The sequence below is a fragment of the Acanthopagrus latus genome, chromosome 5 (genome assembly GCF_904848185.1).
Source record: "Acanthopagrus latus isolate v.2019 chromosome 5, fAcaLat1.1, whole genome shotgun sequence".
NCBI lineage: Eukaryota > Metazoa > Chordata > Actinopteri > Spariformes > Sparidae > Acanthopagrus > Acanthopagrus latus.
This window is the reverse complement of record NC_051043.1, coordinates 24,111,110-24,128,226: the sequence shown is the minus strand read 5'-3', so window position 1 is coordinate 24,128,226 and position 17,117 is coordinate 24,111,110. Positions and strand designations below refer to the sequence as shown.

General features: G+C 43.3%; 2 protein-coding genes across 3 annotated transcripts in view; both read right to left on the bottom strand.

The window, feature by feature from the left end:
- The window catches only part of pde4d (phosphodiesterase 4D, cAMP-specific), a 176,541-nt gene extending 174,433 nt beyond the window's left edge, over nt 1-2,108 (bottom strand). Inside the window, exon 1 of one of the 2 annotated variants that reach the window (XM_037099085.1) lies at nt 1,957-2,108. The gene's annotated coding sequence lies outside the window, so the exon portion shown is untranslated. The remainder of the gene's footprint in view (nt 1-1,956) is intronic. The other variant, XM_037099086.1, reaches the window with a different exon arrangement.
- A 9,555-nt stretch (nt 2,109-11,663) lies between these two features.
- Nucleotides 11,664-16,909, bottom strand: elovl7a (ELOVL fatty acid elongase 7a). The gene is made up of 8 exons (XM_037099339.1): nt 16,757-16,909; nt 14,907-14,997; nt 14,617-14,807; nt 14,165-14,245; nt 13,989-14,045; nt 13,774-13,879; nt 13,394-13,530; nt 11,664-13,269 (listed from the first exon to the last, which is right to left on the bottom strand). Exons 2-8 carry the CDS (start codon nt 14,968-14,970, stop codon nt 13,021-13,023), a joined length of 885 nt encoding a protein of 294 aa, XP_036955234.1. The 5' UTR covers nt 14,971-14,997; nt 16,757-16,909; the 3' UTR covers nt 11,664-13,020.
- Between the last annotated feature and the right edge of the window lie 208 nt (nt 16,910-17,117).

Sequence of the window (17,117 nt, the reverse complement as noted above, 5' to 3'; positions counted from 1 at the left end):
TGCGCTCCCATTCACTCACACCGGCAAGCAGCAACACTCATTCAGAAAAGAGACCTTGGGGCAACATTACAACAAAAGGTACAAAGTTTTCCGGAATAAAAATTGAATTGGTGCTCCATAATAACATTGTCGAGTCAGCCATCCATTAGTCAGCCCGGTCTGACTTTGTCTGAACTCTGCACAGTCGATGCTCCGTCGCTGAGGAGGAGAGGACAAGGTCCAGGGGAGGACGAGCTCTCTCAGCCTCTTGACGACAGCCTCTATCGCAGAACTCAGGTGATGCGCAGGTGAAACAATGGGCCCAGTGTGTCGCTCCCATCTCACAGATTCATCCACGTGGAGATGGAGTGCAGCGCTGGCTGGCAGGCTGGCAGGCTGACAGTATATATTTGCATAGTAGAGGTCAGGTACAACACAAGGCTCCCTGTGTTCTACACTGTCATAAAGGGGCTCTGAGACAAGCGGGCTGACGGACAGGTGGATATTGGAAGCTGTGGGCTCCGAAGCGAGGAAGGAAAGGAGGAGGCAGCTTGTTAGGATCCAGTTTTCAAGCCTCTCCTACTATTTATCTTCAGACGGCTTCAAACTAAGTAACACAAAATGAAAATGTGGATGGAAGAGCTATGGTGGCAAGCTGTTTTACTTTTTTTGTTTTCTTTTTTTTTTTTTCTTATGAAACACTACGTCATTCGAGTCACGGCCTCCACCTGTGAGCCAGGCCAGGATATGAAACATAAACAGCTCCATATGTTTGTTAGCCAGTCAGCTGGCTCAATGCAAAAATCCCCCTGGGTCCGATTTGTGTGTAATCACATGATGTAACTTTTAGAAACTCACTCTTCCTGCGTCCATTCACATCGCCACGAGACGCGGCGCCGCTCCTTGTATGGACTGCGGCGTTATGTAGAGCCGCGCGCTTCACGCTGTGGCAATCTGCTTTGACTAGTAACTTGATAAGAAGCACGTCAATGGAAATCAAGGGAGTTGTTCTTGAGGCGAGGCGATAACCCTGCTCAGAGGGAACTGTGCAGAGTTGCTGGCTATTGCTCCGCCACATGTGGCAGTTTAAGCGAAGGAAAACTCTGACACATGCAAACACTTTGCACACAATTACATCCACACACTCAGGACATCCTGACAGACACACACTGACCGACACATGCTGTCACCTTCTGTCCGCTTCTATTTTCTCTCCTTGCTGTCTGTCTCCTGCCATTGTTCCCATTATAATCTTTTAGTAGAACAAGGGTTATGCTCTTTAATTCTTATACTGGAGTCAAGTTACATTTCTGTTGCTGCTTAGAGGAGTGTGCGCTCCGGGACTCAAACACAAACAGTGACTGTGTCATTTCTTGTTCCCTTTGAATTTATGTGTGACTGCAGTACAATTTGGAGCAGGCCTATTTATAGCCGACTACAGCTACCACCACCACCACCACCACCCTGCAGCCTGAAAGTCACACCGGGAGATTTTGGGAGGGGAGTCCTTGAGCTCCTCTGTCAATGCGAAGCATTGCAGTGACAGGTTTGCTGATGAGGTTGGTCACTGTGAAGTCGCACTGCACCGTTTCCTGCCCTGACACACCAAGGCTGCATCCTTCCATCCACAGACACAGACTGTGAGTACATACCTCCAGTAATCCAACTAAGTGCACACACACACACACACACACACACACACACACACACACACACACACACACACATGCATGTAGAGGCAAACACAAACACTCGTGCACATGTTCACACACTTGCACATGGACAACTTCTAATTTCAGAATATATAAGCTGCAGTAGACAGTTTGTGTTAGTGTATCTGTAGCATGTGTGCACTGTATTACATTTTCCTGTGATGTCTCACTTTTTCTCCCACAGCAAGAACAGCAACTGTGCTACAGTTCTGGCTATCCATAGAGGAGTAACAGGAAGGGAAATATGGTAATAAAAGGAACTTACTTTAAATCTTTTGAGAAAGTTCCAGAAGCAGTTTATCTGTCCAGTCCGAGCTACCGTACACTGTCTTCTGTCTGCTCTCTGGGAGTCCCAATCAGAGAAACCAAAACAAACAAAAGTATCTGGTGTGCATCTCCAACACAGCAAGTCCCACTCCGCTGCTCACTGATGCTCTCTGGAATAAGGAGGGAACTCTGCTCACAGCTCCCGGGCCCACAGCCAATCATGTCAAAGTGGTTCCTGCCTCTCGGCCAATCACGTGCCTCTCGTGCTCCAGCCTCCCACCCCTCCTCCTCCTGATGAAAGTTCCCATGGTTGTGGACAAACTCCAAAGGAGAGGAGAGGAGAGGAGAGGAGAGGAGAGGGGTTTATAAACGGAGAGGAGTCTGACAGTGAGAGGAATCGCTGTAGTATTTACAGTCAGGGGGAGAGCTGAACAGCTGTGGAAACATTTCCCATCAGGAAAGAGTGACAAGCAGAGAGACAAGAATCACTCTCCCTCACTCATTATTGGATCATTCAAGTTTGTCAAGTTTAAATGTCAATTTATGAGTTTTCTATGGTTTAACGTAATAACATGGTGCTTTTGTTCCTTTATTTTGAGGTGGCAGTTACGCTAATATGTCTGACACTTTATGACTTCCTATATCAAGATACTGTCCATATATTTAAGGACTGGTTAAATACCACTGTCACATCTGTTCATTAAAGGTCCAGTGCGCAGGATTTGAGGGGATGTACTAGGATCTGTTGGCTGAAATGGAAAATGATATTCATATATCTTTTATCATTTTAAAGTTTCGTACAGAAGTGGCTCTAGTAATTATAATGACAGCAAAGGCATAAAGTCAGGTGAAACAGAATAAAGAGCGTGAAACTGCTCATAGGACTTGGGGGAATTGGTTGGTAAAACTTCAATCATAGTAAACCTATGGACATGATGTTTTCCTGAACTGTAAAGTCACATGGGTGGTGTACTAGTTTAAACCCAAACCACACTTTTTCCTAAACCTAGCATAGTGACCGTATGATGAAGTTCTGGAACTATTTGTCTGGTTTGGTAGGTGGATTTTGTTACCTTTGGACGCAGCCAGGCTAGTTGTGTCCCCTTGGTTCCACTCATTATGCTGCGCTAAGCTAACTGTCTCTCAGCTCCAGCTTACACTGACATGAGAGTGGTATGCCCTCTAAACTAACCAACAGCAGGAAAGCAAATAATATGTATTTCCAAAATGTCTAAAAATGACAGACCAGTAAATCTTCCAATTATTTTCTTGTCCAGCTTTCCGGATCTTTTCACAAGGAAAAAAAAAGTCAGACTGTGACATTCACAGCGACAGAGATATAATTTGTTTTGACATGTTTTGCCAAGTAGCGCACAGATTGATGCAATTCACAGAGATGATGTGACTCTCTCTTGCGTCACTGACCACGGAGAATGCAGCGTACACCGAGAGGGCCATGGAGCGAATACGTTGGCTGTATGTAATAACACCTTGATAAGAGAGATATGGCTTGTGCTGCCGTGCCAATGAACGTGTGCTCCCCTTGCATACTGCTGAAGCAGCCTCTGTCGTATTTGTTTAGGCTCTGCAGCTATCAGTGACACACGCTGACGCACACATTCACACACACTCAGACACCTTTCTTTTTGCCCGCGGAGGGTCTCGAGCTGCGGCGTTTGGTCGACAGAGATTCTCACCTCAGCCGTGAGGTGAACTCAGCCGGGGCGGGACTTTGAGCCGCCGCCTGGCTATCTCGAACATTTGGATAAGAAACCGAGATAAAAACATTTGTGCGCAAAACATTTGTTTGCATATCTTATTTGGACAATGATGATGGCATTGTGATGTGCATAGAGTGGGAGTGATCAGAGCTCTGTGGCACATGAGGCATTCGTTGTATTTTATTAGTGAGCCTTAAAAGTGCAGATAGATGGACTTTGTTAGCATTTGATGCAGTCGGTTAGCGGTTTCCCTCCTGTGTCAAGTCTTTGTGTTAACTCAAGGCTGTCGGCAGAAGCTTCATATTGAATGGACAGATATGAGAGCGGCACCAAGATCCTCAGCTAACTCTGACAGATAGCATGTAAGTGTCTCAACCAAAATGTTGAACTTTGTTTTAAAGGCGCAATATGTAAGAAGTGGTGAAAAAATCAGCTGGAATCATTGCCACAAACTGCTGCTAGCACACAGCTAGCTGCTGGTAGCTAGTAAGCTCAGTCAACTGTTCAGCTAACAGACGTATTAGCTGACAGCAGCTGTGGATCTCCACAGGTAATCAGGACCTAAAAGTTATAGTAACCTCTGGATTGGGAAAATCTGATCACATGCTCCAAGACACACGAACAGCTTGAAGGCCCCCCGCAGAGTGCAAAGCAGAACCTATGCAATAACTCTATGAATAGCAAACATCAGGAATAATAACATCAAATCAAAATGTGTACATTATCTGAGGCGCCTCTGGACATCTGTTGCCAGATATGTCTCCAGGCAATTCTTACATGTCTGAAACATGTTCAGCTCAGGGTTCTTATCTGGACAAACAGCTTAAAAACATTTCATTACTCACTTATCATGCGGATTCCCGCGGCTGCGCTTTTTCCAACGCTCCCTCCATTTTCACACTGTTAAACTAAAAATGCTGGCAGGCAGCAGCCAGCAAATAACAAGGATGAACGAAGCTCACAGAGTCCATAAAACCTCACAAAAACGCTCAGACGGACGAGATAACAGCAAACAGCATCCAGCAAATGTAGCTGAGCCGCTGTTGCTTTTGAGAATTTTCTGAGAACACATTTTGAGGTATAACGTTCTTGTTGCTCCGCAAGACTCATAAATACACACAGAAGGCAATGAACCTCTTCCTTCATCCAAATATTGACTAGGAGCCCGAGCAGCTGTAACCGCCAGCCCTTTTTCACACAGTGGATAGTAGTAATGACATTTGAGTCCTTTGCAGAAAAATTCAGTAATGTTCCCTTTCAAGTTTGATTCGGGTCACATGTTTTAATTCATCATACCAGACTGTGTGTTGCCTGAATGTGACACAAGTTAAGATAACAATAAATAGTTTCGGCGAGGGCTATTAGAAGAGCCATATCACTCAAATCTGTCCTTTAAATATGAAGCTTGAGCCAACAGACAATTAAGGGTCCAGATGTCAGCGTCTTTGAAAGCTCACGGATACGAAACTTTAGCAGTTCCTCTGGTAGACGCGGGGCAGTGTAGCCAGTTGTTCTAGTCAGACACAACCATGGGTCAAGAGGAAAAATGAGGAAAAACGAAATTGGTGCAGCTTTTAGAGGAGAGGTATCTGAGTTGGTGTGATGTTTAAACACCAGTATGGTGTTACTTCACCCATGAACAGACACAAAGGAGTTACAACAGAACAGCCGGGAGGAAATTGCACAGGAATTATACGTGAGTTGAGCGGTGGCAAATAAAAAAATTGGAGGTCCGTGAGGGACTGATTTAATTGTAGGCTGTGACGGTAACATTGTATATGTTTTTGCAAGTAAAGGGGGAACAAATGAGCCCCGAGCCTTATGAATAAAAGTTTAATATCTTGTTTATTTAATTGATTTTACTGGAGGGTTAAGTGAAGTGACTGCTGTTTCCAGGAGCAGTGGATTCCTGTTTAGTTTTTGTTTTTTTCATTAGAAGAGCTACTCTTGGAGGTTAATTCCCATAAAACAGCTTTTTATTTAAATAATTAATTCTTTCAATGGATTAAACGTGAATGTGTTCATTTCTGAGGTTTAAAGATATCCCTCCCCCCCCCTTTTTAAGTCTCCATGCTAATCCAAGATAACCATCCTCTGACTTAATTATAAGACGGAGATGACAAAATATTTCTTTGAAGTGCAACTCTGCAACAAATATCTCAACGGTGAATTCAGTTTTTCCAAGAAGAGAGACAGTCAGACGGGCAGAGGACAGTAGGCAGGCCCTCTGGGAACATCCAGGCAAACAGGCATGCAGGACTGGGATTCAGCAAAGCAAGCAAGAAGAGTGCTAGTGTATGAGGCTGTCTGGCCCCAAGGCTCAGCAAAGTCACAGGAGTGGAAGGGTTATGCTAATACCATGCAAAGGGTGTACACTGTGTTCCTCTGTGGTACTGCAGCATGGAAACATCATACACTGGGATAAACAACAGAAACATGAATACATATTTGCATCTGTAATTTGTTGTAGTGGTTTAGTCTTTTATCTGTAAACACCGAAGGATGCACAGCTCTCATGCTTTGGAAACACATGGAAAATGTCAGCGCGCGCTACACAAATAGCCTCTCACCGCCGCCCGTCCTTAAACAGATATGACAGCTTACAGCCACGGAGGCAGCAGCTGACACACATGGCAGACCGCGCTCACTCCACCGGGGCCTTGTTACAAGACAAGGCGGCGATCAATAAGTCGGCTTTGGGACAAATATACTGCAGCGGGGGTAGGTAAGTACCTGGAAAACCTCCCTCGGTCCGAAACAGACCGGATTTGTTCCACTGCTGCGCGCCCAGAGTTACTGCAAAAGCTGTTGACAGCACTGTCACAGAGGGGGGGGCAGAGATGTTCTTCATGGTGTGAGGTGTGGGGACTCGGTGTTCTGTAAAGGTTTGCCCAAAGGGATAAACACACGGTTAATATTACACATCTAGAGATGTAAAAAAGCGCAGGTGCACAGAGAGCCCATGCAGCTGACTGAGTTGAATGAAAATTGTTTGCTAAAAATATTTAGAAAATTCTTGAATGTGAGGATTTGCTGCTTTCACTTTGTCCCTGACAGGCGGTGGACGAATCAAGACGCTTTGAATGAAACGATTTTGAGGAGTGGCAGTTTTTAGGGATGGGTGTAAACAACTGCACTATAACTTATTCAACAAAATTATGACACGAAGTTACAATAAATACAGTAACGAGGTACAGTTTAATCTTAAAGGTGCCCTATTTAAGAAACTGCCACCTGCTGAATTCAAATAGCAAACGATTGTGGTGCAGCAGATCACCAGAGTTAACTGATGCTAACTTTAGGCAGTATTAGCCAGTTAGCTCGGTTGGCTGTGCAGTTAGCAGTAATGGGCACCAGAACAGGAGCCACACTAGCTGAGCACGGAACAGGGCTCAGCAGCCTCCTGGTAAGCACAACCTCACAGTGGTATGATGTAAGATTGTCACTAATAAGCTCATAACAACACCAGCCTTACGGATAAAAGATGCTCGCTGTCTGTAGAGCGCTGTATTAGCTTACTGCTAATGCAAACCGAACATTTCCTGCTGCTGCAGCTTCACATTGAAAGCTTTTAACCAGTGAAACACAAGGTGACGACAGGCTGCACACCTTCAACTTCTCAGTGAGGTAACCAACTCTTTCTCCCTCATTAACATCACCAGGCTCCCCGTCAGCATTGGGTTCAAATCTGCGGTTTTAAATGTGTTGCTTTTGCTTCATACTTTGAGAGCAAGTCCTCCGCCATCACTGTAGGTCAACTCTCCTTACACTCCCTTCAAGTGATGAGAATGCAAATCAATGTACAACCTGCAAATGAAATTGTAACGTTAGTGTCATTATAAAAGTATTGATTGTTTTGAAAAAAGCAACTGTGGGGGCAGTGGGCAACTTATGTAATTGGTGTATGCCCGACCACAGTGTAACACCGGTAACACCATGAAAAGAGAGATACCAGCTGTTCTGTCAGGCTATCACCTCGTGAGCTATCTCATTACTTTCTGTTGATAATTTCTCTTAAGCAAAAATTCTTTCATATTACACATTTACAGACTTGTTGTGGCTGATTATTGGTTTGTGGCGACTGACATAAAGCCCATACATTTCAACGAAAGCTCTCTTCATCTAGTGACAAAAAAATACGAGACCAAGCTTCACTTTTAAGAAGCATACAAAACCCTAATCGGACTGTGTTAAGATGGCACACTGGAAGCAGCACACTGGCAAGCACGTCACTTTTCTGCTAACCCCAATCATGAGTTTCCATTATTTAAATTTTAAGCCGAATCACACTTATTCTTCCTCTCTCCCACTGAAGAGCTCTTAATGGGAGGAGAAAGAAAGACAGAGATGGGCCAGAGGAAGATTAGATTGTTATTAGGGGCAACCAAAATACCCACAATTATCTAAAACACCAATGATTATTCTCAGAGAGCCATCTGCTCTCCGCCGACAGACTTGGTTCCCTGCTCCTCGCTCTCGTTATCGTGGGACCACCTGGGTGACACTTTGCTCTGACTAAATTCACCCGCATAATCACATTTGAAGAGGTTCAAGAGATGCGACCGAGCAAAATTAGATTCACCTTCATCGAGCTTCTGCTCATTGCCATGCGTTTCCACGTCTCAGAGGTTTTACATGAAGTTCATAGTGGAACAGATGTATTAAGTCTGACATTTTGCGTCCTCTCCTTTTGTTTATCCGTGTTTTTTTTTTTTCACCCCTTGTGGCCTCTCCTCCCCCCCTGCAGCACCCTCTTCTTTCTCCCACACAGTCAGCACTTTTGTTGTCCTTCACCGGAAAGTTTCCAGGGTGCTGCCACCCTTTCTAAGTGACAGAGAATCAGGAGGCACGTCGAGGAGGTCTGTGGTCCCGAGTCACGACCGCTGATGTTAAAACCAGCAAAAACCAGTCAAACTGCTGTCGCACGCGATGGCGCCACTGCCTGGAAGTCGTGATCTGGAAAATTACAGCAAAGAAAAGCAATTACCTTTAATTTGTTTCTTTCCCTTATCTGCAATAGCCTCTCCTCCTGTGACTGTGTGTAGCGTGACTCTGCCATTTTAGAAAAGAAGAGTCCTCCTGACAGTCACAGTGGAAGGAGGCAGCACACGACATTCTGAGACGTTGTTGCGTGTCGTGCCAGCTTTGACTGTGGCGTAGTGTGACAGCCGCGGCCTCCTGTTGGACTCTGGGAGTTCCCTGCTGCGTTTTAGCATCCTTAATTTCATTGTTTCAGTGTTCCAGCCAGCAGGTTAACTGTCTGGCTCAAAGAAAGGATTTGATGGCTAAAGAGACAGATAATTATCTTGTGAGCTGGTGGAGAGTGACTTACATCTGTTTCCTGATTGGTGCTCAGAAGTACGTGACATCGACTTTTCCTCAGCTGGTCCATGTCAAACCAGCAAGGAAAGCAAAAACACAAACGCAGATATCTCTCGCGTGGCATTAGCAAAACTCCTTCAATTCTTTGGCAGCAAATTTTACTTTCAAAAATCTATCTTCTCTTTTTGGGGAGGGGGTCGTGACACTTCTACAGATGCTTTCAGGGTGACTAGATGTTCCACTTACACGGACGACATGCCGTTATACAAATTAAACTCTACTTTAACACTACAGATGGTCGATTTAACGTTCAAGCAGCTATATGAAGGCAGGATAAATGTCACTGCACAAACGATTAAGGGTCCATTAAACTCATTTATGGAATCGCTGACACTTTTTAGATCTAATTGAGACTGAAGTTGTGACACATCCATGTAATGAGTTACAGTCGGCAGTAGGGAAATGTCCAGATTTAATTGGACGTATCAGGAACTCTTATTAACACCAAGTGTGGGTATGGCAGAAGTGCACAATTAGCCTGATTATCGTTTGGCCACTTGAGGAGAAATGTTCTTCGCAATGTGCAAATATGAACACTGAAACAAAAGCACAAGAAAAAATAAGATAAAGGCATTTTAAAAACATCACATGTCTTGTAGTGAGGGGCCCCGAACAAACCCTGCCCGCTGACTCACCTCGTTTGTGTTACACATATTTGCAGTGATGAGTCGTCTCACACATCCAGCCTGATTATGACCTAGTTATCCCAGCCCTCTTCCTCTTAGTTAAACCAGAGTGGACCTGCGAGGGTGGCTCGGAGACAGACGGGTTGTTGGAACTCATCATGGTGGAGCAGATCATCAATGCCCTGCGAGGGATCTGCTGTCCCGTCACCTGCCCTCATCTCTGCTTGTGTTCAGTCGGTCAGATTCAGAACTCATTAACCGCGACGCATTTACATGGAAAAAGGCAGCAAACTTGAAATCATTCCCGTCACTTGTAATCGTACTGATGTCAGCTGTTTTGAAAAGCTCTCATGTTTGCCATGACAACAGCTGAGTGTTACTCAATAAAGAGTTCAGGGGCTGTTGGTTGGTGGTGCTATCATTATGTGCCACTTCAGAGCAGAAGGACGTTCTAATATCTAACAGACAGGTCAGTGTGCTCTCTCCAGTCAGCTGGATGGGATCGTGTGTGTGTGTGTGTGTGTGTGTGTGTGTGTGTGTGTGTGTGTGTGTGTGTGATGGAGTGTGAAGTGTGAGGAAGTGTGAATGCTGGACAGAAAAAGAGCTGTGTAAAATACATACCGTTCTATGTCTGAAATGATATATAGAGGATGTATATAAAAAAAAGTTTTCATCACCATTTAATTAGCTTACAAAACTGAATCAAATATGGCTCTTTTTTAAAAGTTCATCAACAGAAAAACAAACCTATGAAGTCAAAGTGAAAACAGATTTGAATGATCTAATATAAAAAATAAAAACGCTTGCGTAAGAATTCTCGCCCTAAAAGTCTGTTTTTAATGGGTACATCCTTGGCAGCAGTTCTATTCTTCACAGGTCTCCACCAGGGGACAACATCTGGGCACTGATTCTTCGAATAAAAATCCTTTTCCAAGTCCAGTCAGAGTGCATATGTTCCTCTACAGGTTAAGAAAAATGCATTTATTGTGACGAAAATCATCAAAAAGTCGAGAACTTGCAGCTCATTATCCTGGAAACACAGAACCACATCGAGGTATAGTCAATTTTAAGTGGATTAGAATGGAGTGTTGCTAAATAACACGTTCCACCGGATGACTAACAGCAGAGGAAGCCAGACTTTTTCATAAAGGTGAAATTAATTGCATCTGTTACACGTGGTGATCCATTTTGCTGTAATGCTCTGAATCTTGTACACAGCGAACCACCTCTAGTCTGTAGAACAGCATCTCCTACTGGAGAAAATAGCTCATTGACGTCAGGTCTGAGCTTCAATTAACTTTAAATAGGAAAATGAAAAAGCCAGTTTATTAAATGTTTATAGAGAAGAAAATGTGTGATGAAATACATTTATTGCCAAGCACAAGGTTAAACAGAAAAGAATTATTTCAAACTACACGTGGTTCCTGGTTTTCCCTTTAAATAAAAACACCTCCACTCCAACATGCTTCCAAAAGAGAAAGTACAGATAACCTGCAGGTTTATTTACTAGTAGATTGGAGGTTAACGGCTTTGTTTTAGCAATGCAGCCCAAATGAAGCTGCACCAAAACTCTAAGTGGTTGCATTAATTTTTTTTATGCAAGAAGTTTCAATATTCAGTGTTTATCCTGCATGTCTCACAAGTTCCCCTGCTCCAACACATCTGATAGCTCATCAAGCTCTGAAGCCTGATAATGGTTATTTGAATCAGGTGTGTTGGGGGAGGGATACTTCTAAAATGATGCGACCAGAATGGAAAAACACTGGTTTAATTGCAGCAGATGTCAGTTTCCTGCAAACCTTCCTATAACTACACAATTTTGACTGCTACTGGGGAAATGGAGGGTTAACTGGCACTCTTTTTATCTTTAAAATAGAATAATGACTGAGTAATCTCACATTTTGACCTGTGTCATCATCTGAAAAAACACTTGAGAATGACCATAACTCAGATAAAAAAAGCTAAATGACACTGCGTCAGAGTACATTGATCATTTATTTTCATATAAATACATATAAAATACAATAAACATTTCATGTCACATCATTGCTTACAGTATTACTTTCTTGAACGATAAAGGAATCTGACAAGGAAATGAACATCTGTAAATCTTTAGTGTTTTTGGGCTTACCCTGAATAAAAAATAAAAAAGAGAAGTGGAACTCTTTCCACCCCTATGCGAAGCTCAATCCTGTGTCCTCAATCACCAAAAAGGAACAGAGTGTTACATTCACTTTTCACTTAAGATCATCATAACTATATATAAAAACTACTCCACAGACCTCAGTCTGAAGACACTGCCTGACTCCAGCCATCTGAAGGCCCTGTTACAGAGCGTCGACACATGAAGCGAAATACTTGAAAGCCAGCAAAGGGAGGCTGCTAACGTTTTTTCGGCTGGCTAAATGATTCAATGCAGTTGTGCGTATATGGTCCTGTGAAACTGTTGCATTGGACCTCAGTAAGGAAGTAGCAAAACTGTAGTTCTGTTCTGGATCCTACGAGAACCTCGTCGGGCCGTCAGCCCTCCTCTCTGGTTATCTCTGTCACACCAATGCTTCATAGGATGATGATTGTTAAGTCAGGAGAACCCACTGTGAGAACACTGAACATACGTACCATCAGCAGTGGTTGTGACTCAAACCATAGAAAGGTGGGCATGTATTTGTGATCACAGCTAAAAAACACCCTGTTCTGCATGCATTAACCATTTATCATGTGTATTTTGAACACCACATTGACTCAGAACAGTCAACATCATTTTAGGTCAAGTGAAATAAACAACCGTTAACTTTTTTTTTTCAGTGCGCAGCTTTAAACACAAAACAAAAAACTGGATTTCCTAAAAGCCTTCAGACAAGATCAAATCAAGCATAAAAACATGATCTTAGCATTAGAACCTTTTTAAAGAGACCCAGCTTGACTGTACAGTGAGGGTCCGACAGGTTTAAAGCCCTTATTCAGTGTGAATAGTGAAGCTGATTTCTGACAAGTAATATTTTTCCTTCAACCTTACTGTAGCAGAAAGAGGGACATTTGGAAACATCCACAGAGGAACTTTACCTTCAGTGTAAACAAAACAATAAAAAAAAAAAAAAAAGGAAAAAAACAAAACAAAAACAAAAAAAACCTACATTTGGGTCAATATACCTCTTAAATATAACTTTGGTCATAATTTAAAGATTGTCTGTCGCTGTTGCAAGTAGAAAAGCAAATAAAAAAAAAAAAAAAAAAATCATAGTCCAAACAAACAGGGGTTGAACCCTAATCTGCAGTGGTTTGTCTACGTACATGAGGTCAACCCTGAAACCTCCTGATGAGCCCACGCTTGCGTCACTCGTCTTTTTCATGACTGGCGTTTCCATTCATGACACCGTTGGTGTGGTGTGCCCATGTCTGAGCCTGCAGCACTTTAGGCAGCCTCTTGCCCTTGGTGTAGGCGTGGTACCAGAAGTTGAGGAAGAGGAACAGGAAAATCATGCCGTACAGCCCGATGATGTAGACGAAGATCGGGAACTGGTAGGGGCAGTCCGACATGAAGAAATACTGGGAGATGTGGGTGGTCACCATAACAAACTGGATCTGGGAAGCAACAAGGAAAAAGAAGGGTTGATTCTATTGCCAGGATTCACTATGTGTTTTTACAAAGTTTGAACTTTGAGGACATAAAAGTTAATATGTATATAAAAATGAACACTGGACATACCAGCTGAATGGTAGTGAGGTATTTCTTCCACCACAGGTACTTCTGGTAGTTGGGGCCCATGGCAGTCAGGCCATAGTAAGAGTACATGATAACATGGACGACACAGTTAAGCAGGGCGTGGAACGTCCCCATACCACCTGGAAAAATATATTAAAAAAAAAAAAAAAAAAAAGGGGGGGAGTGTCATTAATAATAGCCACAAAATGTTAACAGTAATGAGAGAAAGTATTGCTTGCACCATTAAGTTGACATTACAAAAAAACTGTCTAATTTCTATCCTAATCTCAAACTATTGATTACAAGGAACTTTGTTGGTCATCATTTTTTTTTTTACTTGTCTTTGAAGTGGCACATCTGATCCTGCGAAGAGGAAATCCTACCTGCTGCGAACCGAACTCCAAACCACCATGTGAAGGGCATGATTGAGTGGTGATAGACATGAAGAAATGTCACCTGGCTATTCTTCTTCCTCAGCACAAAGAAGACCTGGAAAGGGACACTAGGTTAGTTTGTCATTTGGTGAGCAGATTTACTGCAACACGATACACAAGGAAGTGTTTCTAACTCGCATCTGACAAGTATTTTTGTGGCTTACCGTGTCCAACATCTCAATGAACTTTGAGAAGTAGTACAGCCAGCATGTTGCTGCCATCTAGAGGAGACAGAACAGAACACTTCAGCGCTGATTCAAAAAATAAATAAAATCCAGATCTTATACTGCAGTTGTAGTGCCAAATTTAAAATTGTGCAAAACATCTCGATGTGGCTTACCCTTATAGCCTGTGGCGAATCGGAGTAGTTGACCAGGTCGCAGTGAAACGAGTATCCTGTTCCCCATCCTGACATTATAAACTGAAGAGAAGATCAGAACAGAATGTGGTTAGTCAACACTGTGCCTTCAAAAACTAATGTGTAGATGAAAGTTTTCCTTATTCCATTAGAAATGTTGCTGGTTACTTAACGTTTGACTGCCGTACACACTAGAGCTACACCATGTGTTACAGGAAATTGATTGTGCATTGATAAATGGTAACAAAAAAAATTAAAAAAAAGAATTCTAGTCATGTCATGCAGTTCTGAGGAAACATACAGACTACACCTGCCGATCTGGTTCAACATCAACAACAGTCAAAGTTGTTTAAAACAGCCCTTGAACACGAGTATTTCACAATACTGCCGGTGTCATGTGTCACTGCTTTGTCAAAGCAAAAGAGGTCACTCACTTCATAGATCATGTAGAGTGAGAGCGCCACCACGCTGAAGTTGTAGACTATGAGGACTCCTTTGAGGTCGAAGGCCTTACGGTTCTCCATTATCCGAGGCCCCAGCGACGTGACGAAGTAAATGTAGGCTGCGATGATGAGCGTCTGGGGGAGAGGGGACGACATGAGGGGCCATTGCTCCGTCCGCGAGTCTGTAACAGAGGGACGTGGACAGGTCGGTGAGATCGACGACGTTCATGCACAAGAAACAAACCCAAAAGCAATGACAGTTTGAGTGTTCCGAGACTCACCTGCGTTTTGGATGAACTCATCATAAATGAGGGCGGCTGAGGACTTTATACTGTCAAACTCCATCTTCCAGGCAAGATCCCAGCAATTGACCTAGAACAGCAAAAGGTTAGGAAGTTAGTTTGGACGGGACAAGAGTTCACCAGCGTCTGGGTAAGAAGCACCAAGTCAGCAAAAAAAGCTCTCACACATCCAAACGCTGCCAAATACACTGAACAGCAAGTTTTAATGTTGAGGAACTATCAAGGTTGCCAAACAGCTACAACTTCCTCCACGCTGATGATGAACGTCGAACAGGAAGGCTACCCAACAACCAAAAAACAAGTCTGACCTGAGCTAGTCATCTGAAACTAACCGCACTAAGTATCACTTGTTCCACAACTGGTATCTGATAAGATCTCAAACATTTTGTCATTGTAGTTGTACTTGAACAGCACCACCGCAGCGGCTGAAAGAATGGACTGTATTGGGCGGGGAGGGAAGGGGGGAGGGTCACCCGGCCATTCTTCGCTGCCCCTTTGAGCGGACAAAGCCAAGAGTGTACGGGCAGTACAATGGGTGGCAGTCAGTGTCTCAGAAAGAACAACAGTGAGACTAGAAATTATTCAAGAAAATGTACACATGGCTACGGTAGAAATTATCTGTTGGTCTGTTGTCATGATGATCCGGGTGTGACACATTTTTAAAAGTATGATGTGTAGCCTAAAAAAGAAAAAAGAAAAAAAAGGCTCACAGGACAAAGGCAAGTCACACTGTGTGAGGCCTAAAATTGTCCAATTTTATAAACTGAAGATTAAATGGGAATACATCCCCCCAGTGATCCTGGTGACTGTGCTGCAGCCATTATATGTCAATGGTTTGTATAAATAAAATGTACCATATAAATAAGTGTTTTACATGGGCTAATGGCTGGCACAGTGTCACAGGGTGCATACTGACTCTGGTGGGGAAAGTTACACAATGACAGGCTTGACTGGTTCATGAAAGATGCCTCAAAAAGTATGGGAACGAAGCCAAGAGGGACCTCTCTTTCACTCACTCACAGACAGACAGACAGACAGACAGACAGACACTCAAATAAAATCCACATTAAAACTTAAAAACTAAATGTTAAATAATTTTTTTTTTCTTTTTTTTTTTAAAAAAGAAAAAGAAAAAGGAAAAAAAAACAACACATCAAGCCAAGGTCTGTTCGGGTTTCAGGGGACATAACCCTACATGACAGGTTTTCAAGGTGTGTCAACTGGAACTTGAACAAGGCATAGGTAAGTCACTGGGTGAACCGCGAAAGAAGGCATGGCGGAGTCTGGAGTCTGAACACTAATGAAGGAGACCTGGCAAGCCTTGACACGCCAATTAACGTTGGAGCCGGGGATGTGAAGAGCTGCTACTCCCATGGCACACCTCGCCATTTTGTGTCTGCAGCGATGCGACCTCCCAGGGTGTTCACAGAAAAAGTTTTGAGTACTACATTTACAACAGCTCATGTTAGCACATGAAGTTATTTAAGGTTTAAAATAATAATAATAAAAAAAATAATAATAAAAAAATAACACAAGTGACCACTTAAGGAATTAAAATGAATAAGTTTTGCTTGTTTTCTTTCTTTTTTTTTTTTTTTTATCCAAAAATAGCTATTTTTTTGTAAAATCATCAACAAGGGGCCACGCTGATGCGAACTAGATGAAGCAACTGATGGAAAAACCAGTCCGGCAGCTCCCATCCTCTTCTCACATACAGGAAATGTTTCTGTGGTCACGTTTCTGCGTCGACGCCCCGCTGTTCTCTGACCTTTCTCATCAGGTACTTTTAAAATTGTTTATCCATCAGTTAAAGAAGTTAAATTACTCACCCGTAGCGCTGCTGCTGCCGCTGACTCTCAAGGAAGAAAAAAAAATCACTTCGCGCAGTCAAAACGTGTCTGTATCCAACCTCCGGGCTCACCTGCGGATCCTCGCGACAGGTGTGTTTCCTGTTCTGTTCACGAGCTGACAGAGCGCGCTCCTTATGGCAGCCATCGGGGGGGCGTGGTCCGAACTCCACGCAAGCCTCCTCGCTCGCTGATTGGCCGGTTTCCTGCCCGACAGAGACCGATTCTCGTTCATTCTTCAGCGATGCCTCATCGAAAAGACTCCTCAACAATAAAGTATCCTCCTCCGACGTCATTGCTCAACGGTTTCAGAAAAAAAGGGTGATTAGAATAAGTGCTGTTT